General features: G+C 30.1%; 2 protein-coding genes across 2 annotated transcripts; both read right to left on the bottom strand.

Annotated features, from left to right (window-relative positions):
• Positions 1-462: 462 nt before the first annotated feature.
• Positions 463-8,443, bottom strand: LOC113380697 (DNA topoisomerase 3-alpha-like). Its single transcript, XM_026619838.1, has 17 exons — positions 8,361-8,443; positions 8,212-8,292; positions 7,886-8,043; positions 7,647-7,817; positions 6,903-7,078; positions 6,643-6,782; positions 6,323-6,465; positions 5,855-6,066; positions 5,538-5,764; positions 5,317-5,431; positions 5,037-5,223; positions 3,387-3,453; positions 3,178-3,302; positions 3,008-3,106; positions 923-1,193; positions 719-846; positions 463-635 (listed from the first exon to the last, which is right to left on the bottom strand). The coding sequence occupies exons 1-17, from the start codon at positions 8,441-8,443 to the stop codon at positions 463-465; spliced, it is 2,556 nt and encodes an 851-aa protein (XP_026475623.1).
• Positions 8,444-17,437: 8,994 nt separating this feature from the next.
• Positions 17,438-21,490, bottom strand: LOC113380698 (toll-like receptor 7). The gene has a single exon (XM_026619839.1). It carries the CDS (start codon positions 21,488-21,490, stop codon positions 17,438-17,440), a length of 4,053 nt encoding a protein of 1,350 aa, XP_026475624.1.
• Positions 21,491-21,971: the final 481 nt, after the last annotated feature.

The raw sequence follows: 21,971 nt of genomic DNA on the forward strand, positions 1-21,971 counted from the left end.
TAGTATGTGACCAATAGTATGTGAAACCATTCCTAAATAAAGCATCGTAGAACATGTTAAAATGTTAGCTGAAGGTAAATAGAACGTAATACCAAATAAGATATAACAAATTTATAAAAATCACTTGGTTATTCATTATACATTTTGTAATGTACTCATTTATTCAAATGTTTAATAATCCGGATTTTATTTATTTTTGGATTGATATAAATTTTTTATAACAAAAGGTTTGAAATTTGGTTGTCAAACGGATTCAAATTTCAATCAGATGGATTTTAATAAGGGCCGTTGCAACGCAAGGCTGGGTATGCTAGTATATATATATATATGTATATATATATATATATATATATATATATACATATGTTCATACATATATAGTGTTATTTTAAAATGTAATGCTTAAAACTCATGTTAAAAAAAATTAAAACAATTATTACCGTCTCATTTTTCATTGAGATATCATACATGGCTAATATTTGGACAATTTTTAATTGTGTGTCCTTCCTGTCGACATTGGCCACATTTTCTTTTTGAAGTGGGTTTTGTACCAGTTGCCTTAGAAGTTGTTTTTCTCTTTGAAACTGTAGTTGAAGTCTTTCTTGACTTTGAAGGTTTACTTGACCAGTTGTTAGCTATAATAAAATTCACATAGCATATATGTTTGTATATCTCTATATCTTAAACTATATATACTTTTAATTATTTTAGTGCTTACTTGATTCATTGCTATCATGCTCAGGTTCATCTTCTGCCCACTCAAAGAACTTACACTGTTGTTCCATAGGTTTGGGACATACATAAAATTTTCTGCCTTTGTTTGGACCCTCTTTTTTTACAGTCTGTCTAAAAAATATCAAACAACAATCCTCAGTATAAAATATGCAGGAGTATATCATGATTGTAAAATTTTTTTTCTTACTTTCTAGCTGGTTCTTGGCAGCCACTGCATAAAACCTCTTTTTCATCATTTTGCTTTCTATTAGAATGTTTAGTTTGATGCCAGCCGGAACTGTTCCCTCCATATGTTTGTTTCTGATTAGTTGAAAAGTCTTTATTTTCCGTTTGTGCCCTTAGACTTTTATAATTACGAGTAAATTTGGTGCTGCTGTAATTTGAGTTGCTATTATCGTTCTGTTGTATGCTGCTGTCAACAATACCATTTTCATTAAAGTTATCGTCCCAATCCATATCTGAAAAAAAAATCTAGTAAATTTTAAATTTTAGAATTAAAAATTGAAAAAAAAAAACAGGAAAGTAATACACAGGAAAATAATATAAAAAATAGTATGATACTTGTAGAAGTTATTAATAATATTTCAACAAAATTAACACACTATCGGCGGGCCCCGTAAAATTACGCTCTGCGAGGACTGTTGCTTATCGGCGGGCAAGGTATTATTACGCTTTGAATAGACTAACTTTAAAAGTGAGTCAAAATACTTTTATCTGATCGGTTTGCATATGATATTGAAAGAATAGCTGATACTTTTCTCTAGATTCAATTGATTTACGTATTGAAAGACTTTTAGAACAAGAATAAGGATAAGAAACAATATGTTTTATCTTCAAGTTTCTTTTCATTCAAGCTACTCGCAATTTGTTTTGTAGATAAATATGCAGAATTTACAACAATAAAAAGGTGTTCAATATATACTTTATCAAATATTTTAGTTATTTGTCAGATTTGTATAGTTCAAATCTTTTTTACATTGTTATTTGCAATAATGAAATAATGGCATCGGATAGCGATAGTAAAGTTTGCGTCAATAATTTATCACAAATTGGAAGTGATTTTTATATTACTGATTTTGGTAGTGTATGTGGATGAAGATTTTTCTCATCCTAGAAGACGTAGAGTTTTACCGATTATATCCAGAGATTCTGGAAATAATGACAATGAAGAAGTGGAGTGGTCAGAATTTGACAATCCTCCAATTATTGAATCATTTTTAGGTCAAAGTTGCGTTGTTTTGAAACCAAATAGTTTAATTGAAGTGGTTCAGCTATTTTTGCTATCCGGGTCCCAGCACCTCTTCATAAGGGGTGATTTTTTCCATAAATTTCACGTATGTAAAAATTGGTTTATATATCTACTGTACGTTAATTTTTTAACTTTCCGTAGGTTAGTTATAACTAACCTATATATAGTAATGGGCGGAAAATCAAGAATGAAAAATTTTCCATTTTTCTACGGTTTTTAGGTTTCTGAACATTTTGGCATACCTCATTAAAAATGGATGTGTCTGTGTGTGTGCGTGTGTTTTTGGTGGCCGCATTTTTTCGTTCACGTTTTCGGGCGCACGGACCAACCGATTTGAATGGTTCAAAAAACATTCGATTCCTATTGATAGGGAGATGTGCTCATTAGTTTTTGGCAATCGCAGGTCTAGCCGTTACGGAGATACAGAGCAAAAAGTGCAGAAAATAGAAATCGAGTTTTTGAGAGAACGGAGCATCCGATTTGAATGATCTAAAAAACATTAAATTAGTAATGATTGGGAGAAGTGGTGATTAGTTTTTGGCAAAGGCAGGTTCAGCCATTTCAAAGATACGGAGCTAAATGTACACAAAATGGCAGTTTTTGATAGAAATAAGCATCCGAATTGAATGATTCAAAAAACATTCTGATTGTGTTGACATAACATTTGCTTTAGAAAAAAAATATTTCATTCAATACTCAATATTCCTCGAACATTTCGTTATGGTACAGGAAGTTTCAGCAATTTGCCTGAAGGCACGATGCCATTCACTAGTTTTTGTTAGTTTTATGTTTAATTATGCATTAATTAAATAATTTTTTTATAGTTCAAAACAACCAGACGGTTTTTTTTTTTAAAAAAAAGAGTTATAAAAAAATATGTTCAATGTGACAGCCATTTGTGTTCATGCGAGGCGACGGAAAAAGCACTCGTGTCGAGCAAGCGATTTGCCCGCTACACATATCAGTTTGGTCTGACGAGTATTTTTACGGGGCCCGCCTATAGTGTGTTAATAATAATTTTACCTGTAATCATACAATCAAAATCATCATTTACATTAAAGTCAGTTTCACCACCATGTGATCTAGTTTTGTCATCTGATTTATTTGGGAAAAAGGAATTATCTGCAAATAATATAATTGAGAACAAACTATTATACTTCATATGCTCAAAAACTTAATTAACAAATTGTTACCTCTATTATCATTGGTAACTCGTGAAGATGAACCAGAGGAATATGCACCTGATGTAGATTGATAACTTGAATAAGTATTACTTTTTGTTGAATTTCTTGTTTCTGAATAATTAGAGAAGCCACCACTAAAAAGAAAATAAACAAAAGTATGTTAATTTCTGACTCTAATTGTGATAAATTATCACAACAAAATAATAAATTATACACACCCACCACCACGCCTGTTATCGCTACCGCCTCCGCCACCACCTCCATGTCCGCCAAATCCACTATCATCTAAACAAAAAAAAAAAAAAAAACAATGTACATCAAAAAACAAATAATACCATTGAAATATATTTTTGATATATTAGTTTAAAATTGAGATAAATAAAAAATTATGAATTTCTCGATATGTAATTGGTAAATTAAAACGCTGGATGGATTGTTAATATTATATATTTTAATAGATCTTTACTCTTCGGCGGTGTATCATATAAGACATATTATTATATTGTCTAGGATATAAGAGAGCGAATCTTATGCTGCGTCCCCACTGCACGAATCCGTGCGGCGAATCCTGTTCGCGACGCACGCATGCGTTGGCTCTTGTGCGCGACGCACACTGCGAGCAATTTGATACATTTGAAATTTTTAGGATTCCATAATATTTTTTTTCTTGATACAGTTCAATTATAAGAAGTGTAAAGAAGTATAACATCTTCTCTACGCATATCCATTTTCAAAATTGAGGATAAGATGAAATATCTCAATGCCTTCACTGTACAATTGAACTTATACCGTAGCACAGATCAACGTTTACGTACAAGTTCAAAGAAATAACGTATACGGATACAGAGGCAGGCTGACCAACAATTATCAGTTTTGAATAAAAATTATTACTTCTGTTCTAAATATAAATACTTGTCAGAAAAGACTTTGAGCAAAAATTCAGTCTGCATATTAATAAGATTTTAAATGATATTTAGCGTAATTGCAAATAATACAATATTACCATTTTTTTTTTTGAAACATTTAATTTATTTTTAATTATAAATATATGATACGTCATATAAGTAGTAAGAGTATATATATACAGTGGCATCGGAACCGCGTGGGCTGCGTGGGCTTGAGCCCACTTAAATTTGGTTCCGACGCCACTGTATATATATATATATATATATATATATATATATATATATATATATATATATATATATACATGATAATATCATGATGATATAAAATTAACTCTGAAATATGATAAATAGAGTCTACCAAAATATATTTTAGTTGGATATATATATATATTTCAACATATCTATAACTTAATTACCGATGTATTTCCTATACTAATAGTTAGATAAAATTATAATTAAATTAAAATCCATTAGTGTCGGTTCGGGTATTCTCGGCAGCCCGATGCGTCGGGTTGCTCGCGGCGGGAGCGAGCGCCGCGAACGCAAGCTATTGAAATTTTCGTGTCGCTTCGACCATGTTCGGCAGGGTACGTGATTCTAAAAATAAACCCCCCCCTCCCATTTTCAAACAAAAAAGAAGAAAAAAGTGCGCTATGGACATGCGCAGTGGACAAATTTGAAGGAAATTCGTGCGTTCGCACAGTATCACTCCGCTGCGCAAATTTGTTCGTGACGCACCATTCGCCGCACGGATTCGTAACAGTGGAGACGCGGCATTACAATTTTTACGTAAAAGTTGCGACAGGTTATGTCAAACGCGAACATTGCGATTGACTTACATGTTACCAACATACAAGACGCTGACGCTTCGTGCTAACAGTACGCACGAAGCGCGCGGTTTTTTAAAGTTAAGAATGAACAATTTTGTCCAGTAATATATAATTTACGAAAATGTTTTACCGTCATCATCGTCCCTCCGAAAAGGTTTAAATTCTAATTTCGCCGGAGGGCCTGCTCCTTCAGGCCGATATGGAACTTTAGGTTCACGTCTAGTTAAACCGCGATCTTCAAATCGATCCACAACTGCTCTTTCTAAATCATTATAGTTTTGAACAATTTTAATGAAAGCTTCTTTGTAAATAGCAACCTGCATAAGAAAAATTCACATATAATTGAAAGAAAATAAGTAATAAATATATTCTATTTTGTAATCGTACTTGTTGTAAAATAACTTAACTACCTGTAGACGAAGCACTTCATTGGGATCTTTGCGACCTTCACATATCAATTTTAAATCTGCCTCCAAAGCAGCGCGGCGATCCGGTCTTGCCATTTCCAAACCTGCCTTTTGGTAACTAAAATATAAAGATACACAATACATAGCTATATATCTATATATATATATATATATATATATATATATATATATCTAAATATATATCATGATAATAACAAAATTACCCTTCCACTAATCCCATGCCAAGAATACCGGGTACCAATCTCCTGTCCTCTCCTTCTCCAACATAAAGTCTGTCTTTCACAGTTGAAATATGTTCTGCATGAGTGGCATCAGTACCTATGCCATGCTTATCCATCAGTGCAATTAATTCGGCTTCTGTTAATAGTGGCGGAGGTGTAGTGACTCCAGGATCTAAATGAATACTCGTTGGTGTAAACTTTTGTCCTACCTTAAAATTCAAAATAATAAAGTTTCAAAGCATTGATTTATTGAATTTTTGTTGAATATCAATTCTCAAATAATTTCTCTCCAAACTCACCTCATAATTATGTATCTCTGTAGAATTCCACTTTTCATACACATAAACTTCTAAGTAATTTTTTTCTAATATACATAATCCAGTAGCTGAAAAAAACTCTCCACCTACTTGAATTTCACAACTGGTCTCAAAGCCAACAGCATCAGCAGAAACACAAGCCAAAAAATGACGAGCAATAAGTTCATACACACGACTTTCATTTCCTGTCAATCCTTAAAACGCAATTTTCAATTAAATAAAATTAAGTAAAGCAAATATGTAATAAATAAAACCTAAATAACTACAAAAAAAAAAAAAAAATTACAAATTTGAAAATGATATATCTTCTAAAATTATAGACATAGTCTCATTATCAGTTGTAGAATAATCTAGAAGTGCTAATCTTTCAAGTTTGCAATTTATTGTGAAACAGATTATTAGCAGAAGATTACATTGATGATATTTTATTAACTTCATTTATAATGTTACCTGATGCAGCTTTAACTGGATGAATAGGAGGATGGGCTTGGTCAGACTTATTTCCCTGTCTTGGATTAGGCCCACCATTATTCAAAATTTTCCTTGCAAATTCACCCCAACGGGAATCATCACACTGATTTTCTACATATTGACTAAAATTAATAAAAAATGCCATTTATTCAGCATATCGAGAATAATGCATAAATAAATTTCAGTACACTCTTTATTATACTAGTCTATTCAAAACAGATTCAACAAGTATAAATGTCTTTAAATAAAATTAAATAAAAAGTAATGTTATTTAAAATTGTATAACTAATAACAAATACCTTAAATTGAAGTCTCTGGGAAAAATATTTGTCTCAGTTCTAGGATATGAAATAAAACCTCTGGTATATAGTTTCTCAGCTATTTTCATTGCTTCTTTTGCGTTTATCTTCAATTTTTTGGAAGATAATTTTTCAAATTCCTTAAATATAATAATATACATTTTTATAAAAATATAAAAAATATTATCAAGTCAAAGAAATTTGATGAAATAAAAACATTCTAAACAACAGAAATACTATGATTTTTAGTATTAACTTACTACAGTATCCATTGGTAAAGGCCTCCATTTGGTTTTTCTCTTCCCATCAGTTTTAAGTACTTCTGCTTCAGGATTTGATGTGCAATTGTTATATAAATCAATGCAAGTAGCTTCATCGAATAAGCGATTTCTTTTCCATTTAAATTCCACAGACAAATCTTTAATGGTGTGAATCACTGAAAGTAATCATTTTGACTATGAAATATATATATATATATATATATATATATATATATATATATATATATATATATATGGCGGAATGAACACCATATGACAGATGTCAGTTGAATGACGCCAATTGATGACAAAACTAAATTATATTGGGCTAGTTGATACGGATCTGGCATCAAGCAAGCTATAACGATCTGATTGTTTTTATACGATCGAATATTATTGTCGCGCTTTTCAAAACGATGTAAAAATATTGTATCGAGTTTTTCAACTAGCGTTTTCTCGTGATCGAAATTTAGATTTGATTTAATGTCATATCAACATCTTTACCAATTACATTAATAAACACTCATTATCGAGTTGAAAATAAAATTATTGCGATTTCATTCAAGAATTAATTAATAAATAATATATGGCCCACTAGCGCCATATATATATAAACACTTGCAAAAATAGTTTTGCACGAATAATTTCAATTCATACATTAATTTATTTATAAGCAATGATCAATATTGATAAATCTTATTTAAGGCTCTTGCGTCTATAATAATAATAAATGCAAGTAATTACCTTTTAATTTCCAGAAAAATTCTTGAATAAAATCCTCATTTTTCTTGAACCTTTTAACTACAAAACCTAATGTCGAAAACTGACAAGAACCATAACTGATTAACTGATTTGATACATGTCTTGAAACATTTCTTTGTAATTGCATAGTCTGAAATCTTGTAAAAGCAGCTCCTGCAATAATTTTCTACTATTATATTCATCATTCTTGAAGATCAATCAGTATATTGCATTATTACTACCTATTCGAAGATCTAATTCTTGACGAACATCTACTGCATTTGAAGCATTCTGATCAATATCTGTTAAATTCTGAAGAGCTCTATTTATGGACGTACTAGTTATTTCAGAAAATTTTGCTCTATATATCTTAATATTATTTTTAACAGCCTTACATACCGAAAATTTAAATATAATTGATAATGCATTATAACAAACAATATAAAATTAAAACTGAAAAATAATTTTATTAGTTTTGCATTAGCAATTTGAAATAATTAAGCAAAAACTAAAATTATATATAAATGTATGTTAATTGTTATCTACTCTTTTACTCAAATATTTTACTTGAACTATTTCTGATCCAATATTTTCTCCTTCTCGATCACGTTTATAGGAGCCTGCATTAATTCCTGTTTGATTTCTTCCTCTACAGTTATTTTAGAATTCATAAATCTTTCCAGACATGTTTCTCCATTCTCTGAACAAGATTCAGACTTAATATCCTCTTCATTTTGAGGATCTTCTGCTGAATATTCTAGTGGTTCAATTTTAATCGAGGTAGTTTTTTCTTCTGACATTATTAGATATTTTACCTGATTATAACAGAGAAAACAGTTGTGTACTAATTAATCATGTATTTTAATCAATGATATTAAATTTAACTAATTTAAGGTGATACTTGCAGCATAAGGTTAGGAATTTTTCCCGTCGTAACATTTTAGAAAGAAATGTTTTGATATGGTTTTGATAATCATCTTCAATCTTATCATCTCAACAGGAATATTTTTATAAATTACTTTTATTTTTATAAATTACTCCATTTATGTATAATGTCTATTTTAATGTAATGTAAATAATAGAAAGTTTATTTTGTACGTCAAAATAATCGTCATGTCAATGTTGGCCACATTGCCGCCATGTTAGAATTGTTCACACGCAAAGAATCCTCAAACTGTGATGGCCAAATTGGTATCTTTAAACAAACTTATACCTGCAATTATTTAAATTATTACATATTGTGTACGTCTCAAGAACGCCTAATACTTTATTCCAACCTTTAGTGAATTTGTAAAAATCATAGAACTTCTTGTCCTTTTCAGGAACGCCCTTTTTGTAAGACTTTTTGTCTTGTTCTAGTTTGCTCGTCAGTACAGTCCTTTTCTTTTTTTATCTTGTTATTAATTGTTATCGATTGTATTAATAATTCTATTATTTATACATATGAAATTAACAATAAAACGTTTATAACAATAAAACTAATGGAATACACGTGTAATGGAAATAATGCATTAGGTTTGGGCAACATGGCAAGCGAATTTAAATTAATTGTTCAACACAACTGATATATGTTCATCGGAAAAAAATTCGATATATTATTAATTATTTTATGACTATTGATTGTACTTCAAAGTTCAAAACTCAAACACAACAAATATTTAATAAAACAGTACAAACATATATATGCAAACCAGTATGTAAACATTTTTTTATCCAAAACAATCATTTTCTACTATTTTGCCCATTTTATTTTCTGCACCTGCTATGGGACCTGCTTCGCCTACTTCTGGAGCCTGATCTACGATGCCTTCCCCGTGATAGTCTTTTGCGCGCAAAACGGACGTTTTTAGATTTTGCTTTGCATTTACGTTTTCGATGATTTGTGAATAAAGTCATTTTTAATTTTTTTTTGCAAAATTTGAGTTTGCTCATCAGTTCTTCTTTATTTTATACCCAAGCTTGCAGTTTTGTTTACTCGTCAGTAGAGTCCTATTTATTACTTTAGGTCAATTTTCAGTTTGCTCATCGAATCCTCTTTTGGTCTATTGTGTTTATATTTAATTTGCTCGATAGTAAAATCATCTATTTGTCTTTCAGGTCTATATTTAATTTGGTTGTTAGTAGAGTTCTTTTTTTAAAGTTAATTTTGTTCATCGGTAGAGTTTTCTTTTTCATATAGGTAGAAAATTTCTACCTAGAAATCTACTCTACCTAGAATTCTACCTCTACTAGAAATCTACTTTGCTCTATATAAATAAAGTCTCATTTGCATTTCCTATGCTACTATTTTGTTTGTCAGTAGAGCCATTTCTTTATCGTCTAATCTGATATTTAATTTGCTCGTCAGTAGAGTCCTTTATTTATTTTCTAGTCTGGTAATCAATTTACTCGTCAGTAGAGTCCTTTTTTGATACTTTAGTCTGATATTTAATTTGCTTGTCAGTAGAGTCCTTTTTTATATTTCAGGTCACTACTAAAGGTCTTTAGTAAATTTTTTTCATGTTCTCAGCTGCTAATTCGTGTGCTCGTCAGTACAGTCCTTTTTCATATCTTGGGTCAATAATAAATTTGCTCGTCAGTAGAGTCGTATTTCACATTTCAAGATGAATTTCTGTTGGTTTCATTACAAGTTTCATCTTTTTTAAATTAATGAGATATTTAATTTGCTCTTCAGTATAGTTCTTTTTAATTTAAGTTATTGTAATGGGCCGAAAATTAAGAATATTTTTTTTTTGCATTTCTTCACGTTTCAGACGTTTCTGAACATTTTGACATACCTCAGAAAAAATGGATGTGTGAGTTTATGTGGATACAATTTTTTCTGTCGACGTTTTCGGGCGCACCGATCAACCGATTCGAATGATTCATTTACCTTTCGATTCCTATTGATAGGGAGATGTATTGATTAGTTTTTGGCAAAAGCAAGTCCAGCCGTTACAGAGATACGGAGCAAAGAGTGCAGAAGATCCAAATCGAGTTTTTGAGAGAACGGAGTATCGGATTTGAATGATCTAAAAAACATTCAATTTGTAATGATTGGGAGAAGTGGTTATTAGTTTTTGGTAAAGCCAGGTCTAGTTGTTTTGGAGATATTGTGCAAAAATGTGTAAAAAATTGCAGTTTTTGAGAGAACTAAGCGTCCGATTGGAATGATTCAAAAAACTTTCTGCTTGTTTTGACGAAACAATTTTGAGAAAAAAACATTTTTTTAATTTATTTTTGTAATTTTCAAGAAATATTTTTAACTAAATTTTATTTTCGAATATTTCATTATGGTACGGAGTATATTTATATTTATATTTTTATTTATATTTTAACTTATATTTATAATTTATATTTATATTTATATTTACATTTATATTTACATTTACATTTAACTTTGCCTTAAGGAACAATGCGATACACCACTAGTTCTGTTTTGTTTGATCGTTAGTAGAGTCCTTTTCTATTATCGGAGTATTTTTAATCCGGTTTCCCCTACAAAATATTGTTTTTATGAAAAGGGATTTTGTGAAATGGATTATAAAATGAAATTGCGGACAATTTTCTATAAAAATGGGTTCAGTTTAGTTTTTAGTAGTTGACTCTGGTTTTGTCCTCGCGTGTTTTGGGCCTGATAAGATTTTATAGGGCACGAATAGTAATATATATATATATATATATATATATATATATATATATATATATATATACTAGCAAACCCGACGAACTCCGTTTCGCCACCAGATGGTTTCGTGAGAAAGATGAAGAAATTTTTTGTTTGTTTTATATTAAGGAAAAATTTGATCATTAAGGAAAACCGATAAAAGAAGAAGATAATCTATTTGAAATTATTTAAAACAATAATATATAATAATAAATAATGGTAAATTATAATTTATATATTTATAATAGCATTAAAAATATGTATAATATTTGAAAACAATAATGTAATTAAAGTCATACTTCAAATACGATATAATCGGTTTGTCATTGTAATTAGCATTTAGGACTTGAACCTTCATTAGAGAAATGAAGTAATTGCTGATTAATAAATTCCATAATATTTGTTCACACAGGGGATTATGTTAAACGACGCCTAAACAAATATTGCTTTCACAATATCACTCATCATCATATAATATTTGTGTTTCAAGAACTTCATGTTATTGAAATTAACATACATTCAGTGACTGATTGTATTTTTTTACTTTTTCGCTGGCGATACAGTTTCATTCTTTGAACAGCTGTAATATCTGTCTTGTCTAAAAAATATTTTCCAATTCAATAACTCTAAAGATTTATAAAAACTACGAATAATATAAAAATAATTTCAAATGAATAAACTTACGTTTAGTACACGGCCCAAATTGTTTAATTTGTTTTATTATTTTCAAGGAACAGGGTAAAGTATTCTTCTGATTCAGGCATTTTTCATTAAATCAAGATTTGTACTACGATGTAACTATGAAATGTTTATTTATCTATGCCGATTTCGTTGTTGATATCGGTACGCATACAACGTTGATGTCGTTACGCATGCAACGACAGATCTCTATTCACATACACGACGACTAATCACAATCGACCCGTATAAAAGTGATATCATCGAGAGCGAATGACGAATCACTGGCACTCGACTCTTACCTTAACGACTCTTATCAGCCGTAACGCACTTCCGTTGCATTTGTACGGATTTACATCCTAGTCGCGCCTAATAAAGTTTTACTTCAAAAATATGTATCGATGACAAAATTTGAGTTTTCGCCGACGTTTTTGCAAAAACAGTGACGCTTATTTCAAAAATTTAAATCATTCGATGCAATTTCGATGAGGACTTGAGTTGAAAAGTTTTGAGCAACGATCGGCAAAGACGTTTTTTTTTTTATAATTAGCAGAAAACTGCAAAATATACGACAATAGATTTCATAGTTCAAGCTAGCTTATTAAAATATTATAGGCCTATAATAAGCATTAAAATTGTAAAAATTCACTAAAGTTTGCTTGGGCTAATAATAAGTTCTAATTGTCTAATTTTAGTTATTTATACCTTAAGGAAACATTTTCAATTAGAATAGCTAATTCTCTTTTTTTTTATTAAGTCGATTATTTGCTATTATTGCAACATTCAAGCAACTTGCCTTAAGGCCTCCCTATCAATTCTAAACCAAGTTCTAAAGCTATTGATAAGGAGATGTGCTGATTAGTTTTTGGCAAAGGCAGGTCTGGCTGTTACGGAGATACGGAGCAAAGAGTGCAGAAAATAGAAATCGAGGTTTTGAGAAAACGGAGCATCCGATTTGAATGATCCAAAAAACAATTGCTTTTGAGGAGAAAAAAATATTTTTTTAATTTTTTTGTATATCGAAAATAATTCAGTTTTATTTTTAATTATTGCTAAAATACTAAAGCTCATTTATATACTTTAAATAAATAATTTTAACTCTGCAATTCAGTTTATATAGTTCTTAGAAATATTAAAAAATGTTACAGTATTTATATTAATCTATTTGAAAAGATTTAATATTCCTCGAACATTTCGTTACGGTAAGGGAAGTTCCAGCAATTTGCCTTAAGGCACGATGCCATACACCACTAGTTACTATTTAAAAAATCGACTTCTAACAGTAGAGTCCCTTTTCAATCAATTGAAATGATTTACTTCCAGGTTGTTCATCAGTAATGTCACTTTTAGTTGCAAAATGTTGATTTGAATGTAAGTTTATATTAATTAAATAAATCTTTTTTCGCCATATTTAGTGTTAGCTAAATTTATTATGGTGATATATATTTTATAATGCTTATTCTCCAACGTGTTTTATGTTCATTGGAAATTCAAGATTCTATACAAATCCTTTTTTTCACAGTATGTTAAACGTTTATTTCCTTATATAAATATGTTTATAAAGGTTTCTATAATATTTCAAACATGTTTCTGTAGTTCATTCATGTTTATAACTTGTAGAGCAATTTCTCTATCCTGCAGAGCTCGTAAAAAATTGAAATAAATAATTTTGCTTAAGTAGTTGAGTAATTGTTGGACTAGTGTATAACTATTATTTTTTAACAATTACGCTATCCTTCTGCAACGTATAATTAATTCTTTTCTATTCATTACCAGTTTGTGCCTTTCATGGCCATCCATCGGCCATGATATCTGTAACAAGAAACAACATGTCTGTTTGTTATTTGTTTTATCCAAAGTGAATAGGAAAAAAAGAGACATGACAAACAAATGTTTTAAAAATGTCGCTCCATTTTTACGAATATCTTAATTTATTTTAATTTATTCCTACTGTAATCGGAATTTCATTACGCCATAATATTAGAGAAATAACTATCTATGTTACTCGGTAATTGAGTACTTTAGTTGAGGACAAAAATGACAAAAAGAGACTCTACTGACGAACAATTTGAAAGTCATTTGGAGTAATAAATTAATAAAATATTGCATTCAAATCATTATTATTACAAAAAAAGGGACTCTACTGGCAAGCACTTTTGCTCACAAGGTAAAAAATCAAATTTCAAGAAACAACTCCAAAATAATAATACGGAAATACATAACAATAAATTGCATTTATATGGACTATTGGCAAGTGACTTTGTTAAAACTTCTGTTTTAAAGTTAAATTAAATATAAAATGCTTTGCGTCCTGATGAGCTCATTAAAATGAAACTGGTAATAATTTGTTTTCTTATTCCAAATATTTTGCCCTGAAGAAATTGTTTGAATATATTTTATATGAGGACTATTGGCAAGTTGCTTTATATATTCATTTTCAAAAATACATTATAAATATTCTACTTGATGTCCTGATGAGCTCTTTAAACATGACAAATTTAATGTTTGTTGAAAAATTGATACTTTTTTTTGACAAAATGTATTTGCATTTTATTTTTTTTTAATTTTATATATTCAATTAAATATTTAACCACATTGCCTATTGGCAAGTTGCATTTTATATTAATTTTACAAAATAAATCATAAATATTCCACTTGATGTCCTGATGAGCTCTTTAAAAATGCAACTATATAATCCAATTTAACATAAATTGTTTGTTGGAAAATTGGAACTTGCAAAAAATATATAAAAAAAATTATATTCAATAATTAAATTTTTAACTCTATCCTGAAAAAAAAATCACATAAATATATATCTATAATTTAAATAAAACAAATCATTTAATTTTTTCATATAAACTCCTTCGAATTCAATTTTATTCATTCAAATTCAATTCATTTTTGTTTGTTTTTTTTTTTTGGAAACTTTTTAATACAATTTTTTGTTTATAAATAAATTCGTTCGTGTTATAATTATACAATAATAAATTTAATATCGTAATTATTTATTTGTTTATTATTTAGTTTTTTTCAATAGAATAATATTAATAGAATAATAAAAATTAATATCTATGTACAGTCGTTTTTTGATTTATTTATATATATGTATGTATAATATTTACAATAAAAAAGGATAAATTATATAATACAAATTTACAAATATACAAATTATATGTGGATAAATTTATTTTTGTGACGTCATTGAACACTTAAAAAATTAATTAGTTTATATAGTATTAAATATTTATATTTAAATAATTATAAATATAAAGTATTAAACACTAATTTAATATTTATATTCAAATAATTACAAATATATATTTTTTAATAATAAAATATGTATACAAGCAAAAATATAATTGTTTTAAACATTTTACAAAATTTTTGTAATTTATTTTTTATACTTTTGCTTTTTGACCTGACCTTTAAGGGCTAATATTTTTTTGCAAATTATTTTCCAAAATTTGCAGAAAAAAATTAGTCCCTTGTTGCAACGAAATCGTTTTTTGCAAATTTGTGCAAAAAAGTACAAATCCAAATTTAAGCCCAAATAATTTTGATCTTTTCAAATTTTCTATAATATTTTTTTCGAAAATTTAATATTTAAAATATTAAATTTTTATTTTGCCAATTATTTATTTATAACTAATATTATAAATTTTAGACGTGACATCTTTTGTTTGCAAAAATTTGCAACTTTCATAATTTTTAGAAAATTTGCAAATTTTTATTAAAACAATTTTTATATTTTCAAAATTCTGCGTAAAACCAAAATGCATTTAAATTATTTTTGACGTAATAGTTTATTTATATAAATTACATTGCAAAATTAAAAATAATAAATTTAGCAAAAAAAATTTCCACGTCAAATAAATGCATTTTAGTCCATTTTTCCTTAAATTTCTTGGTTCAATGACGTCATTTTAAAAAAATTCTAAAATCTAAAAAGCGTACATTTTTGGAAACCTTTAAAATACTACAAGATCCCAAAGTGACCCCTAAAAAAAATTATATTTGTATTTCTTGAGGTCTTTAAGACCCTTAGTAATACTTTGAAGGGTACTTTATTTATAAAGTAATTGAAAAGAACCTTGAAAAGTGTAAAAATAATTTCTTGAGGTCTTTAAGATACTTAGGTAAAACCCTAAGGCCTAAAGGGTCATTTTGTTTTATATTTTTCAAATCAATCAAAAGACCCCAAGAAAATGAAACATTTTCACATATTGGAGTCTCTATGACTTTTACAAGTAAATTTATAAAGAATTTCTTTGTGTTTTATTTTTCAAATAATGTAAAAATTAAAAAAAAAAAACATCCATTGGGGTCTTTATGACCCTTAAAAATAATATTTTTAAAGTTTCATTTGTCTTTTATGTCTTAAATCATTTGAAAATCACAAAAAAAAAAAATGATTGGAGTCTTTGTGACCTTTACATTCAGTATTTGACTTTTATTTTTCAAATAATTTCAAAACCAAAAAATCCCCTTCTTTGGGGTCTTTATAACCCTTATAAGTAATATTCCAAAGGTTCCTCTTGTCTTTTATTTTTAAAATAAATATATAAATTTTGGAAATGCATCAATAAAAAAAATAATAATTATTTCTATATATATATACGGTCTTATTTTGTGGTGACCCCAAAATTTCAATGTCAAAACCAACCAACAGATGGCACGTGTGTGCATCGTTTTGACCTCAAAATTCCAAGTGCACCAATTTGATATTAAACTAATATTAAAATAGTAACAATTATATTTTAATATTAAATTAATACTAAAATAGTTTATAAAAGTAATTACCGAAAAGATTAACATTTGGAATAATTTTACAATCTTAAAAATTAGTATATTTACATTGTTTATACAAATTACTAGTCTAGAGAGAAATTTTTGCAGGATAAAGGACATATAAGCCAAAATATTTTAGGGGATAAAGTTTTGACCAAATTCAATCAAGTTTTTACCAAATTTTTGGGTTTGAAGTATCAAAACCTAAGTTATAACATTTTAAGCCTTATTGTAAGTCTAAACCTGGATCAATTTGATTTGAAACTAAAAAGGCCTAGAAATATAAGGTTGGTTGACTTTTGTAGAATCTAGATCTCGGATTAGTGTAAAATTTTAGGCTTGAATTTATCTTTCTAAATCCTGAAACCTATTACAAGATGTCTAAGTCATAAAATCTATGAAACTGGACAAACCTGATCAACTGATTCAAAACTGAACAAAAACCAGGAACAATTAGGCTTGTTGACTCCAAAATTTTGGGGCACGAAAAGATTTGGCCAGAAATTTTGGCTCTAAATCCTGAAAGCCTAAAACGAAACCTACAGACATAAAAATATTTAGGCTTCCTCGACAACCTATTTTACCAGTTTAAAACAAATTTAGGCTCAATCATCGTACCCATCAAATCCATCCATACTTCCCTTGGCAAAAATTTCCCTTTCCCTAATTTTTTATCCTTAATTCAGACCAGATAAGCCTGGACATGCCTAGAATTATCACCGCCCCTGCCCCTCTGACTGGCCTGTCTTAAACTATGATTAAAATTCTGATTCATAAAATTGGGCGACTGCCTATCCAAGAAATTATTAGGACTATTCGCCCTATTGGGCGTAAATTGACCCACCAAACTAGGGTCGATTTGCCCAAAATTAGGCGGAGGAACTTGTCCAAAATTCGGAGGCAGTTGACCAAAATTAGGAGGATGCTGACCGAAATTTGGATCGAAGTTATTTTGGCGTAGATTTCTTCGTTCTAAGGTGGAATAATCGGAGTCTATGCTGGAGTAGATGTGTTCAGTGGCATTTGAAGAATTTGGACGTTGCGTGTAAGGTTTTTCCTTTTCCTGGAACTTCCTCATGTTCTTTTTGGCAAATTTTGGAGAAGGCGTACAAGTCGTCGCAGACGAGTAATTGTTTTCCTCGTAGTTTTCAAAATCGTACATATCAGCCTTGGCGTTTACGTTGACACAATTCTGTTGCCTAATGGAACCTGTTGTCGTGTTATTCTCTAAAGTATAAGTATTTGCTGCCAGTTTTTGCAGCTGCTGCAAATTCTTACCAACTTTCGGTAAATTGTACAACAAGCGTTCTGTAAAGTTTTTATCATCAGTGGATTTCACATCTTTAGCAGTCTTCAAAAAGGGTTTGAAGTCTTCATCCAGGTCATGCCTGTGTAGTTTCTGGTCCTTTAATACTACCAGACGTTTCTGGATTTTTAAATTTCTAAAAACCTGGCGCAAATTCGGTTTAATCCACTCAGTTTGCAAAAAGTTGCGCGTTAAAATCAAAACTAGGCGTTTGGAGTTCTCAGAATTCTCTTGGACACTTGTACCTTGTCCATCACGATGCAACAAACAAATCTTAAACTTATCCTTCAAATTCACCAAAACATACTTCTGCAAATACTCCAAATCCTTTTCACTGTACAAAATCATTACATCGTACAACAAGTTATCGAATTCTGGTTGGTCGAATAAGGTGACACCAAATTTGGAGTGCAGACAGATTTTCAAAATTACTAGAAGGAATAGAATGAGTACAGTGGCTAGTAAGTAGATGTAGTCTTGTAAAATTTCACTGTTTTTGACGTAGAATTCTGAGCAAACGTTTTTGTCGGATTCGATGTTCAAACGTTGGATGACGCCATCTGAAACGCAGTGTAAATTGGATAAGTCTTGGATTTTTAGCAGGTTGTTTTGGACAAAACTAGCGATTTTTTGCAAGTTTTCGCAACGGCATGCATACTGGTTTAAACCTAGCCAAATTTTTTGCATGGTTTTCATGTTCAAGTCAACGAAGTTGACTAATTTGTTGCCATCCAGTCTTAAAACCTCCAGACTGGTCAAGCCCTTGAAAGTCGTGTTATCAATATGGGTTAACTGATTATTTTGTAAATATAGTTCTTTTAACGCGTCCAAGTTAACAAATTCAAAACCCTTAAACACTTGTAGTTTATTATTAGACAAGTCCAAAGTTTGCAAGTTGAGTAAACCAGCAAAAGTTTTATTACTAATCACCTCGACGTTGCTCGAGTTCAAATACAACTTTTGCAAGTTTTTGCGTCCAATAAAAACATGGTTGTCAAGTTTCTGGAAAATATTACCATCCAAATAAATTTCAGTTGCGTAAATGGGTATATTTTTTGGTATCTCTGTACTACTGGTGCCATTATTGGCAGAACTTCCACAATCTACAATATTGGTGGACCAGTTGAGATTGTTTAGACATTTGCAGTTTGATGGGCATATCATTTCACAATCGCAAGCAAAAAAGTCACAACAATGGCACAAGGCGAAACAGTGGGACTTGTACTCGCACAAGAAGTTTGAGGATTTCATTGTTTTTAGTTGTAAAGTTTTGCTGGTTCTTACATTGTTTTCAACGTTGCACACAATGTTCTCCGAGTCCATGATTTTGGGATACCTGTGCGTTATCAAATCGTTGTTGGAAATATTATTTATATTTAGCAAAAAGTCCATGCTGCAATCACAACGGAAAGGGTTACCACTTAGGTAAATTTCTGTGTTGGTTTTGCCACCAGAGTTTTCCAAAACCTTAGGCAACTTCAAACTATTCAAATCCATTTGTTTGATTTCATTCGCGTACAAATCAATTCTGGTTAGGTACTTTTTATCGTAAAAACTGTCAGCGTGGATTTTCCTAATAAAATTATTATTTATAAACAATAATTCTACGCTATCAGGTATGTTCAGGTTAGAAATTTCCGTCAATATGTTATGACTAGCATCTAAAGTTTTTAGTTTCAACTTGTCCTGGATTTTGTAGTAGTTACCCAAAACTTCTATATAGTTGTTGTGGATATCCAACCACTTTAGGTTAAATGGTACAAAAGCGTAATCAAACCAAATCAAATTGTTCTCCGACAAATTCAACCACAGTAGGTTCAACAGACTTGAAAAAATACCATCAACGTCCATCAGAAAATTTTTATCCAGGCGTATAGCTTCTAAATTCTGGTTACCATCAAAAGTATCCCTATCAATTTGCTGGATTTTGTTTTCAGCCAAATTCAAAACCTGCAAGTTTGGTAAATTTTGGAACATTGGTTTGGACAAGTTGCCTATACGATTGTCTATTAACCTCAAACCTGTAAGTTGGTTTAAATTTTTGAAACTGTCGTTCTCAACATTTTCAATCAAGTTTTCGCCCAAGTCTAAACTTTTAAGCATCTGCAAATCCTGGATTGCTTTAGGAATCCTGGTGATTTGGTTAGAACTCAAATCGAGTTGTTTTAAATCCGAGCAATTTTTAAAAGCGTTGATGTCTATGGAGTTGATCAAGTTGTTATTTAAAGTCAGTTTGCTTAAAACAAATAAACCGTTGAACAAGTTGTTATCGATTTGGTGCAACCTGTTTTCAGCCAAGTTTAAGGTATGCAAGTTGTACAAAGGTAGGAAAGCGTTTTCGTCAACGTATCCGATGGAGTTGTTTTTTAAATCCAAAATTTGTAGAAAGAACAAATCTTTGAAGGTTTTGGAGTCTATACGTGTCAACGCGTTGTTGGATAAATTCAAAACGATAAGTCTGATCAAACCTGTAAAAATATTTTCATCAATATGATGGCTGGACAGTTGATTAGAACTCAAATCAAGCACCAAAAGTTGTTCCAAACGATGAAACAAACCTTTGGGTAACTCGAATAACAAATTGTTTTGCAAATGAATCTCCCTGATTTCTCTTGAATTGAATAACAACAAATTTGGTAAACTTTCAAGTTTGTTGAACGACAAATTTAGGATCCTTAGACTAGTCAAACCTATCAAACTTTCACTGGACACGTCTGTAATATTATTATGCTGCAAGTGCAGTTGTTGCAAACGCCTTAATTTCGAAATTTGCCAAAAATCACCAATATTTGCCAACCTGTTGTAACTCAGATCCAAAGTCACCAATTCTTCGCCTCCAGAACAACGTTCTGCACCTGCAGAAAACCCTAACTCGTTTGCAGATTTGATACGATTATCAGTCAAATTTAAAGTCTGCAAAGATTTTAAAGGACACAAAGTATTCTGTTGCAACAAATTTATATTATTACCTGCCAGGTTTAGGCTTTGGAGTTCGTTCAAACCCTGGAACGACTCTTGGGATATGTTCAAGTTTTTATTAGCGCCCCAGAGTTGGTTATTAGATTTCACTGATAGTTTTTTAAGTTGGCTCAAACCGTTAAATGCAAATTTAGGTAAGAATAAAAACTTACAATTTTCTATATTCAACTCGTTTAAAGCCTGGAATATCAGGAACAAACCGTCCCCGATGTTGCTCTCGAAGAGCAACATCTCGTTACAAGATATGTTGAATTTGGTCAAAACTTCTAATTTTTGGCTGGTGACACCTAAATTTGAAAAGTTTTCGGAACTACGTTCCAACGTCCTGATTTTACACGACATTTGGGTTTTGGATAACACTTTGGTAGTCTCATCCTTTTCGTATTGACACAAAGAATGGACACCATGTACCACAAAAAATAATAGGATAAAAAATTTGGGCGTAGCCATTTTGTCTAAAATTTAACAAAACTTAAAGTAAAATATATACTTAATTAATCATACTATCTAGTATCCTGGTTAATCCTGGAGTCACTGTATCCAAAAAACAAGTCACCACACAACTTTTGTTCACCACATCACCACAAATTAAAAAAAAACTTTGGGAAAATAAAATAAAAACAAATCCAAAACTTTTTTGTTGATCATTTGTTGTTATTTGATTTTAACATTTTTTTTGTTCATGTTTTATTTTAAGCACTAGTCACATAACTACAGCTTTTGGTTACCACTTTTGTCTAATTTTTGAACAAAACTTTTGGACACTTTATACATCTCGTCGAAAAAGAAACCTGTTTTTTGTTGAACAAAAGATAACATTTCACGCAGGTCGAAAAAAAACTGTTCCCAGGATCAGACAAAAAACTTTTTTAGGGTCCTGGAATATTTTTTGTGACCACAAGATTAATTGAACGTTGACACAACTTGAGAG

The sequence above is a fragment of the Ctenocephalides felis genome, unplaced genomic scaffold (assembly GCF_003426905.1).
Source record: "Ctenocephalides felis isolate EL2017-DRISC unplaced genomic scaffold, ASM342690v1 CF-g0.4_SCAFFOLD_02321, whole genome shotgun sequence".
NCBI classification, from domain to species: domain Eukaryota; kingdom Metazoa; phylum Arthropoda; class Insecta; order Siphonaptera; family Pulicidae; genus Ctenocephalides; species Ctenocephalides felis.